This window comes from Nelumbo lutea, chromosome 7 (genome assembly GCF_056320005.1).
Source record: "Nelumbo lutea isolate HS-2025 chromosome 7, American lotus-T2T, whole genome shotgun sequence".
Classification (NCBI taxonomy): Eukaryota; Viridiplantae; Streptophyta; class Magnoliopsida; order Proteales; family Nelumbonaceae; genus Nelumbo; species Nelumbo lutea.
Window position 1 is genome coordinate 38,638,769 of NC_142690.1, and position 18,073 is coordinate 38,656,841.

The window sequence follows — 18,073 nt, forward strand, 5'->3', positions numbered from 1 at the left end:
AGTACATTGCAATAATTTGACCTTCTCCATCCCTGAAAGCTCAACTTATACCTGAAGGACCTGGGTTTCCTTTGCTGCTTCCATCAAAGTTCAACTTAGTGTAATCCAAGGGTGGAGGAGCCCAAACTGGAGAAGGGGTAGCTTTCAAGGGAGCTAACCAAGCCACTTCTTTCCAGTTCTTAATGATATGTCCTGCTGTGTAATCTTCAAAAAGCTTCAAGGTCTTAACCCAATGAGCCACCCTAATGGAAATTACTTCAATGATAGCTTCCTTATTTCTTTCTTTTTAAGGAAGATTCTTTGATTTCTTTCCTCCCACACTGTCCAACATATTGCTGCTCTTACACATCTCCACAGAAATTTACCTCTCTTTTTTAACCCTCTCACTAATGTAATGTTAAACAAGCTCTGCACACTTGGAGGAGAGGACCACTTGCAACCACAGAGAGAAAAAAACTAGCACCAGATTTCTGATACAAAAGGACAGGAAACCATTAAGTTATAGCAGCTCTCACCATTCTCCTTACATGGGATGCACCTGTGCGGGGACAAACACCAATTCTGGCCTTTTCCTTTGAAGTAAGTTGCAAGTGTTAAACTTTGTCAAGAATGCTTCCCAGCAGAAAGCACCCACTCTAGGAGGAATTGGTCTATCCCAAATTTCCAAGAGTGGGAAAGGGTGTTCGAAAGCTTGTTGGGATTGGGTTAACTCTTTGAAAAAGGAAGGGCAAGTAAAGACACCTGAGGGGAAAGGAACCAAAATCCTACTATCCCTTCTAGAGGGATCAATAACCACCTCATCTAGGATCTTAAGCAAATCAGAAATGATGTTCAACTCGAAATCTCTAAGAGCCTTTCTAAAACCCAAGTTCCAATCAGGAGCAGACAAAGTAGGGGATAGAAAGGTGGAAACGGGCTCATTTTTAAAACTCGAGGGAGAGAACAAAGCTGGAAATTGCTCTTTCAGAGGTGAGTTTCCTACCCAAATATTTTCCCAAAATTTCACAGAATTACCAGAACAAACGTCATACCTGATGAGTGGAAGGAATGAGGGTAAAATAGCATGGATGGACTTCCAAGGGGAAGCTCTTGTAGCCCTAGATGAGACTCCCACATCCCAGCCGTCCGCTGCTTGCCCATGGATACTTAGAATTTCATTTCCAAAAAATGAAATTATTAACTTGTTAATACCAATTTCATTTCCAAAAAATGAAAAATGATAAGTATATTATATTGCTTTGATTAACAACTTATGTCTAACTTTGCTTTGCAATATCATGGGCAAATATTCTTAATAGCATCTCAGTTTAGCAAATTTTATTTGTTTTCGGTTCTTTTAAAATTGATTATGAAATTCCCATTTGGCATCAAGTATTCTCATCTAGGATCTTTGGGCTGTCTATTTATGTCTTTTGTTTCAGCTACTTGCATACTTTGCTGAACGAATGATATCAGGGGAAACACTAAGGAGGAATGCTGTCATGCAAAAATCTGGAAAGCAGGTTTATGGAGCTATTGATGGAAAAAAATTGTCCTTGAGCTCACATGGAAACACAAAGGTCAGGATGAACTATCAATACAAATCTTTCAAATTGTCCTTGAGCTCACATGGAAAACTTTTGGGGGGGGGCAAGATAGGTTCTGCCTATTCAATTTCTTTGCTTAAAAGTTTACATGCTTTGGTGTATAGCTGTATTGAATCATCTGATGAATTCCTTTCTTTTAAATAGTCTCCAAAGAATCACTATTTAAAGAATGCATTTTGACCCAAAATGATTCTTTTCTGAAGCTAAGGCCCTGTTTGGGGCATCAATTCTGGAAATTCTCATATTCAGAATCTATCCAAGAAAGAATGGATTCTGAAAATTCTCATTCAAAGATTTTGCACAGGCAGTTGGTACATTCGTCTGATTCCTGTTTCTCAGAATCAGAATAATGTTTGATTACCCTGTTTCTTCAGATCAATTCTCTAAATGAGAAATATAGAAAACCACTCCCTAAATAAATTGACATTTAGTGAAGATAGAATTCCCTTAGTACAGGTTAAGATACCATTCCCATTAATAAATTGACTTTACTTGATTGTATTAGATTTCTTCTGAACATTTAGTTAAAATAGCATTCTCTTCTCCTTTCTTCCATCAAATCAAAGAACAAAGGTATAAATATGTTTTCTCATTTTTTCAGTAATTGATCAATCCAAACTAGATTGAACCTACAATGAACAAAATTATGAATATGTGTTATCATATTTTTCATATTTTCAGTAATCATCAATAAGAAGTATTCAACCACATAAAATTTCTCATATTTTTCAGTAATAATCAAGAATTCATTTAGTTTTTCTCAAATATAGAATAGTGGGTTTTCTGTAATAATCAAGAATTCATAATCCAAAATTATGAACCACATGACTTCTCTCATACTTTTCATTTTTTTTTATGAATGCTCATATTTCATATTTTCACTGTTGGTTTTGAGTATTCAACCACATAAGTTTTCTGAAACAGAGCAATGGTTCTGCCAACCCCTCAACCTGAAATCCTTCCCATTTTTCCTTTGCCCATTCTTGAAAATCTGGGTGATCCAGCCACATGTTTTCAAATTTGAAAGGTCTTGGACCAGCAATTGTAACATACTGTCTCAGCAAAACTGGTTTATGGTCTGACATAAGAAAAGGTAAATCCTTTTTAATCACTTCTCCTACATGCTCCTCCCAATCATAATAGAGAAACCTATCCAGTCTTCTTAGAATTGGTGGGTTTTGCCCATTCCTCCATGTGAATATACAGCCACTTAACGGGAGGATCTATAAGGCCATTCCTTCGAATGAAGTCACAGAACCTTCTCATGGGTAACAGTTTCACTTCCTTCCCTTGACCCCTTTAGCTCCCCCAACCTCCTTACAACATTAAAATCCCACCACCATCCCCCCAAGCACCAGGGCCCTAAACATTCCCTCCTTAACCCTTCCAGATCCTCCCGCAACTCCACCCTTTCCCCCTCTGTATTTGGCCTATATACACTCGAAAGCCTCTACTACCAGTAGAAAGCCTTATGTGCTGATTCGGCCAAGCTTCTTTTGAAAGGAAGGGGAGAAAGTTGGGGGTTTCAACAATAGACAGAGGAAAGGGAAGAAAAGGAGAAGAAGGTCGACTAGGATAGTGATACATAACCCTAGCCGCCAGCCCCTCATTCTATTTATAATTAACTTAAATATGGGATATTACAAAGATGCCCCTAGTATGGCGGCAACTCAACTAAGTACTTACAATTCTTTTAAAAATAAGACTAATGGGCCCAAAGCCCAACAACTTCTTAATTTAAAAGAAAGCAAACTAAACATAAATCGGCCCAACATAAATCAGCCCACTCAACACTCCCCCTCAAGTTGGGAATAGATGTCACACATTCCCAACTTGCGTAGATCATGTTCCAGCTTATTCTTCGCAACACCTTTTGTGAGAACATCATCAAGCTGTAGATCAGAAGAAATGTATGGAAGACAAACTTCTCCAGAAGTTACCCTTTCTCTGATAAAATGTCTATCTACTTCAATGTGCTTAGTTCGGTCATGCTGGACTGGATTATGGGCAATATTGATTGTTGCCTGGTTATCGCAGTATAGCATCATAGGTTCTTCTACCTGTACACCGATTTCTTCTAACAGAGAACGGATCCAGAGAAGTTCTGAAACTCCATGTGCCATGGCCCTATATTTCGCTTCTGCACTTGATCTTGCCACAACTGTTTGTTTTTTACTCTTCCATGAGACTAGGTTACCCCCAACTAGGGTGCACACTCCTGAAGTTGATCTTCTGTCATCAAGGCATCCTGCCCAATTTGCATCTGTATAGGTCTCTAGCTTCAGTTGTCCATGATTAGTAAACAATATTCCTTTGCCTGGATGTCCCTTCAAATATGCAAGGATTCTGTCAACTGCCTTCCAGTGCTGATCTTGTGGAGCATGCATGTATTGACTCACTACACTTACTACATAGGAGATGTCCGGTCTTGTCATACACAAGTATAGTAGCCGACCCACAAGTCTTTGGTATCTTCAAGGTCCTTCACTGGTTCACCTTCTGATGCACTAATTCTATGGTTCTGATCAATGGGGGTGCTAGCTACCTTTGTTCCAAGCTTCCCTGTCTCTTGGAGAAGGTCCAAGACATAATTCCTTTGAGAGATAAAAATTCCATGTTTCGATCTTGCAACTTCGATGCCTAAGAAGTATCTTAGTTCTCCAAGATCCTTAATCTCAAATTCCTTATGCAGGTTCCTCTTCAGACTATCAATCTCACTCAGATCATTCCAGTGACAACAATGTCATCTACATAAACAATTAGGATTGACACCAAAGATCCCCTGTGCTTCACAAACAAGGTGTGTTCAGATTGAGTTTGAGTGTAGCCAAAAACAATCAGGGCCTTTCTGAATTTGTCAAACCATGCTCTGGGAAATTGTTTCAAGCCATATAGTGACTTCTTCAGCTTGCATATCTTTCCCTTTTCAGCATTATCATAAAAACCAGCAGGAAGATCCATATACACCTCTTCTTGTAGATCCCCATTCAGGAAAGCATTCTTTACATCCAGTTGAAACAAGGGCCAAGAGTATGAGGCAGCAAGAGAAAGGAGTATCCGAACAGAGGTCATCTTTGCAACTAGTGCAAATGTCTCTAGATAATCAATGCCATAGGTCAGTGTGTACCCTTTTGCAACAAGTCTTGCCTTGTACCTCTCTATACTTTCATTTGCCTTATACTTTACTGTGTAAACTCATCTGCATCCAATTGTCTCTTTGCCTTCTGGTAGGTCCACAATCTCCCATGTCTGATTCTTAATCAAAGCCTCCATCTCTTCCTGCATAGCTGTCTTCCACTCAGGTTTGGAGAGAGCCTCACTAACACCCTTGGGTATGTATAAACATTGAATAAAGAGAAGAGAGAAAAACACGGTAGAAAGGAGAAAGTCCACTGTAGGATAAGTATTGTGAGATACAATGAGCATTGCACTTTCTCTTCCCTTTTCTAAGAGCAATAGGGAGATCAAGGTTATCTATAACAGTGTCAGTAGGATCAATGGGAACTGAAATAGTGGGATCAAGAGGAATACCTGAATTCGTATCAGCCGAATCTGGAGTCTCCAAGGGATCGACAGGAAGTGGTGTGAGTTTTGCTGTAGTGGAATCAACCGCCTTATGGAGTCTCTGCAGTGAGTAATGCTGTGAATTGGAACGCAAAGGAGGTGGCAAGGTGGGTGACATCGGGTGGTGGTCAAGCATAGGAGTAGACACAGGAACTGGAACTGGGAGAGGGATAGACTGCTGACTTACTTCCCCAAAGCACTCCCCCTGAGAAGGATCCTTTGAGAAGAAGTACGTAGATTCGAAAAAGGTAACATCCATAGTAACATACCGGTTCCCAGAGACTGGATCATAACTGCGGTACCCTTTCTGATTCTCTGCATATCCAAGGAAAACACATTTCTTTGCCTTGGGATCAAGCTTCGAACGGTAAGGGCCAAGAATATGTGCAAAGCAGACACATCCAAACACCCTTAGAGGAATATGAAACATCTCCCTCTGAGGAAAAAAAAGGCTGAATGGGGTCTTGAATCCGAGTACTTAGTAGGGCGGAAACTCAACTAAGTACTTACAATTCTTTTAAAAATAAAAGACTAATGGGCCCAAGGCCCAACAACTTCTTAATTTAAAAGAAAACAAACTAAACATAAATCGGCCCAACATAAATCAGCCCACTCAACACTACCACCCCCTCCACCATCTGAAAACAATTTGAAATGGATTACTTTCCCCATCAAATCCTTGGGCCATGAATTCCTGTAGCTCCAATACCACTTCTTTCCAGCCTTCTCCTCTATTCCCTTCAAGAAAACATGCCAATTGCTTCTTCCCTTTCCCAAAGAACTCTGTTAGAGCTATGAACCTTTTTTTATTTTCCTGCTTTCTGCTTGATATTCTCTATGGCCTTCATACTTCACACTTTTCCCAGCCAAATCTCCTCTCGAACTCAAAAGACTCTTGCACAAAACTTTGAAACCAATCAACTACCTCACTTCCAACATGAACAAAAAGTGTTAAAACGTATATTTTGCTTATTTCCATAACATATTGTCCAGGGTGCAAGGGTATACTCTGCTTTTTCTATAATGGATTCAACCCGATTTCCCTGTTTTCAAATATTCTGCTGTTGCGTTCCTTCCACAAGCTCCAGCACACCACTGGAGGGACTGGCATCCTAAAATAGTAACCAGCAGCTGGCCAATCAACTACCTCACTTCCAACCGGCATCACCTTCGCCAATCCATTCTCTCTAATCTTCAGAATATTATTACTTCCGAATCTGGACTGCTCAAGCCACAATCTCTTGACTTCAATCTTCAGAAGCCTTCTCCAACCCATTACAGGATTCTCACATGATGTCCACAGAGAAGCTGGATCATACCATTGTATAGTTGATCCATCAGAAGCAACAACCTTTCTGCCTCCCAATCGTGGAAATTTCTGTGAAACCTAGGCACGCAGATTGGTTGGTTGCCTAGGATCTCATAAGAATCATAAACTGAGTTGTCTATGTTCATTCTTGTTGAAGAGTAACCACTCTGAGTGTGATTATTTATGAAAAAGAGTAACCGTTTTGTCTGAGGTTGCTTGTCATTGAAGGTTAACCGGTTGAGAGACAATTGAAGAAAGACAAGACCATAAATTGCAACCCTTGGAACTGAGAATCACAGCCCTTGAAATAGAGAGCCGTTAGGAAGAGAACAAAACAGGAACAAAAATGGTTGGGGTTAGGGTTTATTCAAATGAGATTATGGTAATACCCCTCCTTTCACGTGAGAGGTTGAGACACATGTTTGTTATTTAATCCAAGACATACAACAATAACACTCATCCGAGAATCCTCTTTCTTAGAAGTGAAAGTTTTTCGCTCCTAAGATGTAGAGAGACTGGGCGGAATGGGCCCTAGTGCTTTTTTTCTGTTAAGTAGTTTTCTCTTTATTTCTTTTATGTGTTAATTGGCCTGTTAACTTATTTTTAATTTCCTTTAAGTTATTGTTGAGCTGGCCGCCCACTTAAGGGCAGACATGTAATTAATCTTGATTAGGTCAAATTAATAAATGATTAGTGAGGGGAGATAGGGAACCATCAATCTCTCTTCTTCTTCTTCTTCTCTTTTGCTGTATCCCTCTTTATTTCTTCCTTTTTTATTGCTGTAATCAGAAAACTAATATCAGATTTGGAGGACTGGTTCACATCTTAAGAAATAGTCTTCTGGCTATATTTAGAGGACTGGTTCACATCTAATATCGGGTTTCTTGAGAGTTGAGATGACTAAACACCATTTTTTTTTATCAGGAACACAGAAATTATTCATTAAATTAAAAAAAAATCATGTACAACAAGAAGTTGTGGGCAGACAAAAACTCCAAAGGAAAATCCCACTAATTACAACACAGTCCCAAGCATAACCCAAAAAACAATTTCACTTTGGAACGGAAGTATTGTTCCTGGAGGAGGAGGGAGGTGATTATCAGAGTTTTGAGGGAGGCTTGGAGAGTTTGATGGAACGGCAGAAGACAGCTATGGTTGGGACTCAGATTCTTTCTACACTGGCAAGGGAGATTAACTTCTTAGCACAGGAAGAACAGGTTATGGGTGTGGAAAGGAAAGACTCTACTGGACTGCTCTGTGATGTATCGCCTATAGCCAGACTGCAGTGGAAGACTAACTAAGATGCGGAAGTTGACAAGTTGTTGATCTCCTATGAAAATTCTTCTAAGCAGATCAGACCACAGGAGACAGATTCAGACTTGCCTCCCGATGCTGGTCCTGATCCCTTGAAAGAGTTTCATTTGGCTCCTAACAATGAAGGTACTCTTGTCATTTCAGTTTTTGTTACTGATGTTCTTCCTGTGGTTTAAACAAATACACCACCATCCCGGGAGGAATCTTTAGGTGAGGATGAAAATAGAGAGCTTAGCATTGGTGAAGGTGAGAGGAGAGAGGGAGAGTTGGAGGTTAAGAAGCGGGAGGAAGAGTTAGAAAAAAATATGGGAGCAAATTTGTGAGTTATTGGAGGAGTATAAAAGCAAAGGAGGAGGGATTAGATGGGAAGTGAGTAAAAGCAATGGGTCGGCTAAAAAATTAGAGGGGAATGTGAGAAGGAAGAAGAAAAAGAGAATAGAAGTGGAGAGATTGTTGTCAGATATAGAAGGTGATATCGAGTTTTGTGGAAGGGGAGAGAGAAGGAAGGGTTCTTTGTGAGATGGAACTGGGTTCGTAAGTGGCGTTTGAAAGGAGTCTTATTATGAAAATCATTAGTTGAAATTTGAGAATGTTAGGGAGTGCAAGAAGGAGAAGGGCAATCAAAGACCTGCTGAGGAGAGAGAAGCCTGATATAGTCATGTTACAGGAAACTAAGTTGGTTGATTTGGACAGAAGATGGGTCAGGAGTGTGTGGAAATCAAGAGGAGTGTGTTGGACTTTAGCTCCCTCATGGGGAGCCTCGGGAGGGATAGCGACCTTGTGGAGAGAGGATGTTGCAGAATCTGTCAAAGAACTTATAGGGAGATTCTCTGTGTCCTTAAAATTCAGAAATGTGGAAGATGGATATATTTGGGTGTTAACTAATGTCTATGGGCCAAATAGTTATAGGCGAAGGAAGGAAATGTGGGAGGAGTTTTATGGAATTCAAGGCTTGTGGGATGGCCCATGGTGTTTGGGGGGGATTTCAATGTAATCAGGTGTAATGAATCAAATAACCCCCAAAGATCGATTACTACAAGTATGAGAAATTTCAATGAATTAATTAACACCTGTGGCCTGTGGGCTAAAGGAAATACCCTTTCTACAAGTTAACTTTACTTGGTCAAATTTCCAAGAAAACCCCCTTTGCTCCAAACTTGATAGATTCCTTTTTAATGTAGAGTGGGAGGATCATTGGAGGAATTTGGTGTCTAAAACCCTTCCTAGAGTTATATCTGATCACTGCCCTATACTATTTGGTCAAGATGTTCTAGTCTTTGGCCCTTGACCCTTTAGGTTTGAGAACATGTGGCTAACTCATCTGGATTTTGAACGAAAGGTTGGTGAGTGGTGAAATGAAGATTTTAGAGGGGTTAAGTGGAAAGGTGTAAGGTTCCACAAAAAGTTGAAGAGACTGAGAGCAAGGATTAAAGAGTGGAATCGGGAGCATTTTGGAAGGGTAGAGGATCAAAAGAGTATTTTGATGTCTAGGATTGATGAACTGGACTCCAAAGAATTCCAAGGAGTTATGAATGAGCAAGAAAGGATTTTGAGAAGTAGATTAAAAAAAGAATTGGAAGAAGTTCTCCTTAGAGAAGAGATCTCATGGAGGCAAAAGTCAAGACACAAATGGATCAAAGAAGGGACGGCAATACAGAATATTTCCATGCGTTGGCTAATGGGAGGAAAAGAAAAAATTGTGTGGCCAAATTAGAAGTTGATGGGGAGGAAGTCACAAATCAAGATGAGATAGCAAAAGTGTTGGTGGATCATTTTAAATCAATTGCAGGGAAGCCTTTGAATAATAGACTGAGGTTCGAAGGTCTAGATTGGCCTAGGTTGTCTGAAGAGCAAGCAAGCTGGTTAGAGAGGAGTTTTGAAGAAGAGGAAATTAGGAATGCAGTGTTTTCAATGGATAGATCCAAAGCCCCTGGACCAGATGGCTTCACCATGGCTTTCTATCAAGACTATTGGAATGTGGTAAGAGAAGACCTTTGTGTTGTGTTTAAGGAATTTGAAGTTAATAGCAAAGTAAGCCCTGGAGTTAATGCCACTTTCATAGTTCTAATCCCTAAGAAGAAAGGAGCAAAAAATCCTTAAGATTTTAGGCCGATTAGTTTGGTGACTAGCATTTACAAAATACTGGCTAAAGTGTTATCCTTGAGGATTAAAGTAGTGCTACCCTCCATAATTACTCAAGCCCAGGGAGCTTTCGTGCAAGGGAGATAAAAAACAGATCAGATTCTAATAACGAATGAATGTGTGGAGGATATGAGAAAGTCTGGAAAGCAACGCTTTGTTTGTAAGCTGGATTTAGAAAAGGCGTATGATCTTGTGGATTGGAACTTCTTATTAGAGGTCCTAGGGTATTGTAGGTTTGCAGTTAGATGGTGTAATTGGATAAAGGGATGCATAAGTTCTTGTCACTTTTCGGTCTTTGTTAATGGGGTAGTCAAGGATTTCTTCCCAGCTTTTAGAGGGTTGAGGCAAGGTGACCCCCTTTCCCCTTTTCTTTTTACCCTAGTTGCAAATGTTTTTAGTAGTTTGATCTCTAAGGCAGACAGGGAAAGGGTAGTGAGAGGTTGGAGGATAGGAAGGAACGGGATTAGGGTGACCCATTTACAGTTTGCTGATGACCTAATAATTTTTTGTGAAGGGGGTGATAGGAGAACAGTGAGTAATCTCAAATCTTTGATAAAGCGTTTCGAGAGAGTATCAAATCTGAAAATAAACTTGGAAAAGAGCTGTGTGGTGGGAGTGAATCTGGATGAGAGGACTCTTGAGTCGGTGGCTGAGTTTTTAGGTTGTTCCATTTCCTATTGGCCTTTATAGTATCTAGGTCTTCCTCTAGGAGCCAACCCTAAGGAGAGCACTTTTTGGGCCCCGGTATCAGAAAAGGTTAGCCTCGTGGAAAAGGAACTATATTTCTTCAAGGGGTAGATTTACTTTACTGAGAGCTTCCTTAGCAAATCTGCTGATTTATTATTCCTCTATGTTTAGGATTTCTGTCAGGGAAGCCAAGAAATTAGAGAAATTAATGAGAAATTTTCTTTGGGAGCCAGGGGAGGAAAAAAGGATCACTTAATAAATTGGGGAATAGTGTGTAGGAGGAAAGAGGAAGGTGGATTGGGACTGGGGAATTTAGTTTTGAAGAATAAAGCACTCCTAGGAAAATGGTTGTGGAGATGGCCCTTAGAACAGGGGAGACTTTGGCATGAGGTGATAGATAGTATACATAGCAGTTCGGCAAATGGATGTGATGCTGGTGTATCGCGTCGAGCCACTCTGGCAACTCCTTGGAAAGCAATTCAGAGTATTCTTCATTTTTTCCTCAAATGTATCAGGTATGATGTCAATTCTAGTACTTCTGTTTTGTTTTGGGAAGACATATGGGTAGGCAATTCTGCCCTTAAGGACAGTTTCCCTTCTCTCTATTCCATTTCTGGCTACAAGGGTAAAACAATCTCTCACTTTCTGCCAACATCTGATTCTCCATATTCTTTGAGTTGGGACTTTGGGTTTCGTAGGGGTTTGAGGAATCATGAACTCTCCTGTGTTTCAGACCTTTTGTCACTACTTGAAATTGTTTTTCTGGACCTTTCCAGTTCTGATGTTAGACTTTGGTCTCCAAACCCAAAAGGTTACTTCACATGTGCTTCATTTTTTAAGTCCCTTTGCTCTCCGTCGAGAAAAGTGGGTTTTCCAGCTAAGGAGATTTGGTCTAAACCTGTACCTCCTAAAATTATTATGTTCTGCTGGGAGGTGTCCTATAGGAAAGTCAACACTTCGGACTTGTTGTAGAAGAGAAGGCCTTTTATGTGTTTGTCTCTTAATTGGTGTGTACTTTGCAGGGCTAATGGTGAGGATTGCTCTCACTAACTTTTAACCTGTTCTTTTTCTGTTGCTATTTGGGGTTGGATCTATGCTTTGTTTGGTTGCAGCTGGAATTTGGTCACAGCCATAGATCAGATCTTTGATCCTTCTTTGTGTGGCCCACAAAAAATTGGTAAAACAATGTGGAGGAGCATTAGAGCTGCTGCTTTGTGGACAATTTGGGAAGAATGAAATGCGAGGATATTCCAAGAGGAGAGAAATGTTCAGAATGTAAAGGATTGCATTATGACCAGGGCAATCCATTAGCTGAGATCATTAGATTCCTTTAAATTATATTCCTTTGATGACATGTGGACGAACCGGATGGCTGTGGCTAGTAGCAGTAACAGAAAGAACAGGGTACCAGATGTGTGGGTACCTCCTTCAGAGGACTGGACAAAGCTGAATTTTAATGGTAGCAGCCAAGGAAATCCGGGTCCATCAGGGATTGGTGGGATGTTGAGAGATAAAGATAGTAATATTTTAGCTTTATTCTCAGGCTCCGTGGGTATAGGAGACTCTATTAGAGCTGAGCTTTTAGTGGCAGTACAAGGCATTCAGGTTGCGGACCAGTTAGGAGTTCAAAATTTGATTATTAAAGGAGATTCCAAAGTTGTTGTGGGTTGGTTAAAAAATCCAGATTCAGTGATTTGGTGCTACAGGGATATTATGAGGAAAGCTAAATGGTTCTCAAGGAACATGAATGCTAATTTTCAGTTGGTGGGTAGAACAGCTAACACCATAGCAGATGGGTTAGCTAAACAAGGGGTATCAAGGGAACGTTTATTCTTGGCAGCTTTGTAAATTTTTTGTTACTAGTCTGAGGTACATTGTTGTTGTTACTAGTCTGATCTTCATGAATAAAATTTCAATCATTTATCAAAAAAAAAAATTACAACACAGCCCCAAAGATAGCCCAAAGGAAATCCCACTAACTACAACATAGTCCAGAACATAGGTTGTCTTTGAACTCCTTGCTTGGCTAAACCATCAGCCATGCTGTTAGATGATCTCCTAATTCATCTTATTTGAATTACCATGTCTTTAGAAGCCTGCTTGAAGCGCCTGAGCTCATTCCTTAGCCTCCATATTACTCCTTCCCCTTTCTTTAGTCAGTTAACAACAATTTTTGAATCCCCTAGAGAATCACCAAAATCGATTATTTGGAGTAATGCCAAAGCCAAACGGGGCCTAAAATTGCTATCTTCAAAGAATCAATTCTTAGAATGAGTTTTGAGCCCAACAAAAGAATTATTTCCAGCTAGTTTTATACTTTCAAACTCAAAAGTGATTCTTAGAATCTCAAAGTTCATCAGAATATTGTGCATGTCACAAAGATATTCTCTAGGCTTAAACTCGGCTTGGCAGGGGCAGGACCTACAAAAAATTGCAAATGGATCTATAGGAGGAAAAGATGGAGAGGAAACAGGACATCTGTCTCTGATCATAGGGGGACTTCGATGCAAGTGCAGTCTTTGGTTTCCCTTTTGGAGAAGGAACAGCAGGAAAACAAGTTAAGTATGGTGGGTCCGGAGTCTGATATGAACTGTTTGCAGCAAAATAAGGTTGAAATTAATGGAAGTTTAGGTGATGTGAATATCCAGAAAGTAGTGGAAAGAGAGGTTACCATTGGTAAAAGCCTGGGTCTGTGCTTTTGGGGTGGTGAAGAGTTCACCAAGAAGGGCTTTTGAGGAATTTGAAAGAAAAAAAAGGAAGAGAAGATGACAAAATCCTGTCGGAAAGAAGCTAAGTCATTGGATGAGGAGTTTTCAGACCAGGAAGGTACATTCAAAGATGAAGACTGAAGGCTTGGTTGGGCAGCAAGGAGGGGCTTAGTTTAGGGTAGGAGGTTGGGTTAAGGGCCTTTGTATTTTTGGGTTTCTCATATTGGGGGATTTTGTTTTGATCTTCGCTTGGGATGGGTGGGGTTTCCTCATGTTTGTAATGTGTGAGGTTTGCAGGTCTGTTTGGGGGTCTGGAGGCTGTTCTTCTTCTGGTGGTGTCTTATCACCTCTCTAATGTAATTTCTCTTTTTTTCTTTATTCTTCAAAAAAAGTTCATCAGAATTAATTCTCTGAGAGAATGCCAAACAATCTGATGGAAGATGTTGATCGGAAGATCCTAGCCATTTTTATATTTGTTACTTAGTGATCTATTAAGAAATTTGTGTCATCATTTAAACCAAGCAGTCCTCCCAAATAAATTTGACTTGCATAATATGATTTTGCTATCCAAACATGTTATCCTTTCTATTCATAAATATGAAAAATAATTGTTTTAGGAGAGGATGAACTCATCTCATCTCTGTAAGAATGAATTATCAACAATGACATGAACTGATCATCTAATCTGTGTAAGAATGTCTCATCTAGGAAATATGCCATCTTGTTAGTATTCAATGCTGAGGGATCAGTTTTTGTCATAGGCAACCACTAATGTGTTTATTTACAGATTGCCATTGCATTTACTTATAGACAAAATGGAAAGCTTGTCAGCTGCAAGTACCGAGGCGTTGATAAAGTATTTTGGCAGGTTTGTGTAATACATTCAACTAGTGGATAATAAAATAGTATTTCAGATTTTGTGATGAAATCTAAGTTATTTCTTCTTTAGGTTGTTGAGAGGGTCTTCCAATTCAATAACTGAGTTTAAGGTTATTGTCTTTTCTTGATTTTGATAATTGCTGCATTTCTTAGTGAGTTACCCCTATTTAGAAAGAAAGGGAACTACATATATGGTGTTAGGGCCTGGTTGTGCTTGGGTTTGCCACCCTGAAATACATGCCAATTACCAGGAAATTAGGTCACTGTGTCAGACACATTCAAATAATTTGTGCTTGTATAATTAGTGATTGGACAAATATTTACCATTGGCAAACTTCCATTGTTATTATTGTTCTCTAGCTTTATTATGAAAAATGGGTTTGTCTAATGTGGTCATGCATTGTTATATAATTTTTTTTTTATAGGAAACAGTAACTTTCATTAGATAATTGAAAAGATTACAGGCTTACCACCCACAAAATGGATGGAAAAGAAAATAAAAACTTACAAATAGGCCCAAAACAAAGCCTCCCAGTAACTCCTTGCTTAGCTAAAGTGTCAGCCATTCCATTTGCTGACCTTCTTACCCAATTAAAATGCACCCCAATCTCCCTTGCTAAGCTAATAATCTCTCTTAGAGGCTGTCTAAGAGAACACACTCTCAGGTTTCCGGTTTGCATCCACCCTATTACCAGCTTGGAGTCTCCTTCCACTTCTAATTGCCGCATTCCCCGTTGTTTCGCTAGTTTCAAACCTTGAAGTAAGGCCATTACTTCTGCCCTTGATGAATCTCCCACCCCAATTGAGCCCGAGTAAAGGGCCAAGACTTTTCCTTGTTTCTATACACACCCCCAACTCCCGACTGACCTGGATTACCTAAGGAGCTTCCATCAAAGTTTAGCTTCACCTTGAACTGAGGCGGTGGTACCCAACAATCTTGTACCACAGGGGAGGAGGGTGAGGATATAGCTATAGTACTCCAATTTCTTATTAAGTCCGCTACGGAGAAATCCTTGAAAAGATTATGTACTTTTAGCCAGTGCATAACCTTGATGGTGACAACCTCCACAAGTGCTTTCCTTGGATTTTTCTTGCCATAGGAAGATTCTATTGTTTCTCTCTTCCCAATTTGACCATAGGATGGCAACTCTTGTTATTCTCCACATTACCCTGCCCATTTTCCTTGGTTGTCGGAAGAAGCTAGAGTCAAAAAGGTTCAGCACACCCGAGGGGGGGTTCCATCTGTAACCAAACAAAGAAGAGAACCAATCCCACAAATAATAAGCAAAAGGACAAGAAATCAAAAGATGAGTCGCCGTCTCACCATTTCTTAAGAAAAGGTAACAAACATGTGGGGAAAGGCTCCAGTCTGGCCTTTTTCTTTGAAGTACATCCATAGTGTTGATCTTTTGAGGAGCCACTTCCTAGCAAAAATCCCTAACCTTTGGCGGCACGGGAGAATACCATTTTTCTTTAGCAGGAAAAGAGACGGACACAAAAGAAGACTGAACTAAGGTGTTGAAAAAAGATGAACAAGAGAAAGTCCCTGAAGAGGACTCTTTCCAAATTCTACCATATGGGCAGAAAAGATCTAGGAAAACTGAATTCAACACAGTGAATAACTCATCTGCAGAAGCCAATTCTGAATCCCTCAACCCTCTTCTCAAACCCAAATCCCAAGTCCCCTTAGACACACGAAGTGAGGAGATGGTTTTGAATTTACTTAGGGAAGGAGAATACATTACCAGGAATCTATCCTTGAGGGCGGTGTTCCCAAGCCAAAGGTCCTCCCAAAACAAAATTTTATTACCTGAGCACACATCAAATCTGATGAAAAGCTGAAAGGAAGACAAGATTCCCGCAATTGCTTTCCTAGGGGAGAAATGAGAAGCCCTAGGGTCGACGCCAGCATCCCATCCATTAGTTGCCATCCCATGAATACTTTCCACCACCAAGTGCCACTGCCACAAACTGTCCTGCTCCAAAGGAAATCTCTACAACCACTTTCCTAACAAAACTACATTTCTGAATCCGATATTGCCAATGCCTAGACCCCACTTCCTTTTTCCTAGAAACTAGAATTTTACATAGAAAGAAAAGAACTACAATCAATTAAAAGAAGATGAAAAAAGGATATGGGCAGATCATAGATCCTTTATTCAACTAAGAGGTGGGTTCTCTGTATCAGGAAGGAAAAGAAGAAAGAGGGAACAAAAAACTCAGCAGAAAGAAGGGGCTGGGCCCCTGTTTCAAGGAGGTAAGGAAGAAAAAAAAGAATAGCAGGGGAAGAGAAGGGTCAGATTCCTATTTCATTGAATAGAAAAAGAGTGAAAGAAAGAGAAGAAGAAGGTTGGACAAAGAAGAAAGAGAAGAAATGAAAGGAAGAAGAAAGTACTGATCAAAAACAGAAAGAAGAAAGAGATGAAAGGAATGCTACAAACGGTAACTTAGAGAGAGAATGTAAAAAATGTAGACACTTTAACCTGTTATGATTTGTAGAACTTCTTCTTGCGTTCCTCAACTTTTCAATAGAAGAATCCTCTCATGTTCTCAATGTGTTCAAATTGTCTTCGCTTTAGTTGATCACTTATGCTAGAGCTTTAGGCATGTACAAGGTTAGGGTACAAGCAAACGATAAAGATTTTTTAAGAGTAAGTAGGACATCAAAGTAGCGTTAACACAATAATATTATAAAAGTGACTAAAAAAGTAAATGTATGAAATGCTCATGCTTGCCTCAGCCCAGGCCTTTTGAAGTAAGGTGCATGTATGCTGCTGTTGGCTTGTTGCCTGGGTTCAAGTGAGGTGCATGTATCAAAATGTGCCTATTTAAACACTACCCTAGATTCCTGGCCATCCTCCTTCCCTTGTCATCTTTTGATAGTGAAAGTAAAAATTTCATTAAAATAAAAAGTATTACATCTTCATCAGGTGTTAAGGCAACACCTGCATATGCACTAAAACAATGATACAACCCTCTTTCCCTTATCATGACTGCAACTCTTTGCCAAGCTCGGATCTGATTGGTCACTTGCCTGGTCTATCAAGGCTCAAGTTGGCCTCATTTATTGATGCCCACCTAAAGCAAAAGTCAACTTGTTCAAATAACTGCAAGTTGCAGCTATCTGGTTAGATAAAAAAATTGGGCAAGGCACCAATATCTGATACTTATCAAATTGGCTCAATCTCTATTACCATATCTGGCTCGTACATACCCCTTGATTTGTATGATATTTGTATATGCTGTTAGTAGATTTTCTTGATTTATTACCTGTTAGATAGAGACCTTGGTTTTTATGTGGTAACATAATCATGATTCTCTTGTAGTATTATGCCTTGTATTATCAGAGTATCAAATCTTTATATGTTCTGACTTGACCTCTGTCGGTAATTTCAGGAGAAGGATACAGAGAAGATATTATATGGGCTGGATGATATAAAACAAACAAGTGATATTATCATTGTAAACACTATCACTCTTTCTGTACTATCCTTATGAACTTGGTCAAAGCATTATGTTTGTGACTTTTGGTTCTCTATCTCTCTGGCATAAATGACATCGCTTATCATGAATTCTTACTATAGGTTGAGGGTGAAATTGATAAACTTTCAATGGAAGAAGCTGGCTTCCGTAATTGTGTCAGTGTTCCTGATGGTGCACCTGCAAAGGTTTCTACAAAAGAGTTGCCATCTATAGAGAAGGTCTGGTTCAATGTGAAGAGTTTAAAACATATTCCTTGTGTTTAATTTTACTTTTAACTGTAATGTTCTTTTACCATCTCTTTATTATTTTGAGCATGAATTGCCATGTGATAAATTTCATATGTTTTGATGATAATCTGATGCAATAGGGCAAAGTCCAACTAATTTCTTTGATTAATATTT

General features: G+C 39.6%; 1 protein-coding gene across 1 annotated transcript in view; it reads left to right on the forward strand.

Moving 5' to 3' along the window:
• The window catches only part of LOC148846144 (toprim domain-containing protein), a 94,380-nt gene that overhangs the window by 16,444 nt on the left and 59,863 nt on the right, over nucleotides 1–18,073 (forward strand). Inside the window, exons 6-9 of the mRNA XM_088954390.1 lie at nucleotides 1,422–1,559; nucleotides 14,098–14,178; nucleotides 17,586–17,651; nucleotides 17,774–17,890. Coding sequence (XP_088810516.1) covers nucleotides 1,422–1,559; nucleotides 14,098–14,178; nucleotides 17,586–17,651; nucleotides 17,774–17,890 — 402 coding nt within the window. The remainder of the gene's footprint in view (nucleotides 1–1,421; nucleotides 1,560–14,097; nucleotides 14,179–17,585; nucleotides 17,652–17,773; nucleotides 17,891–18,073) is intronic.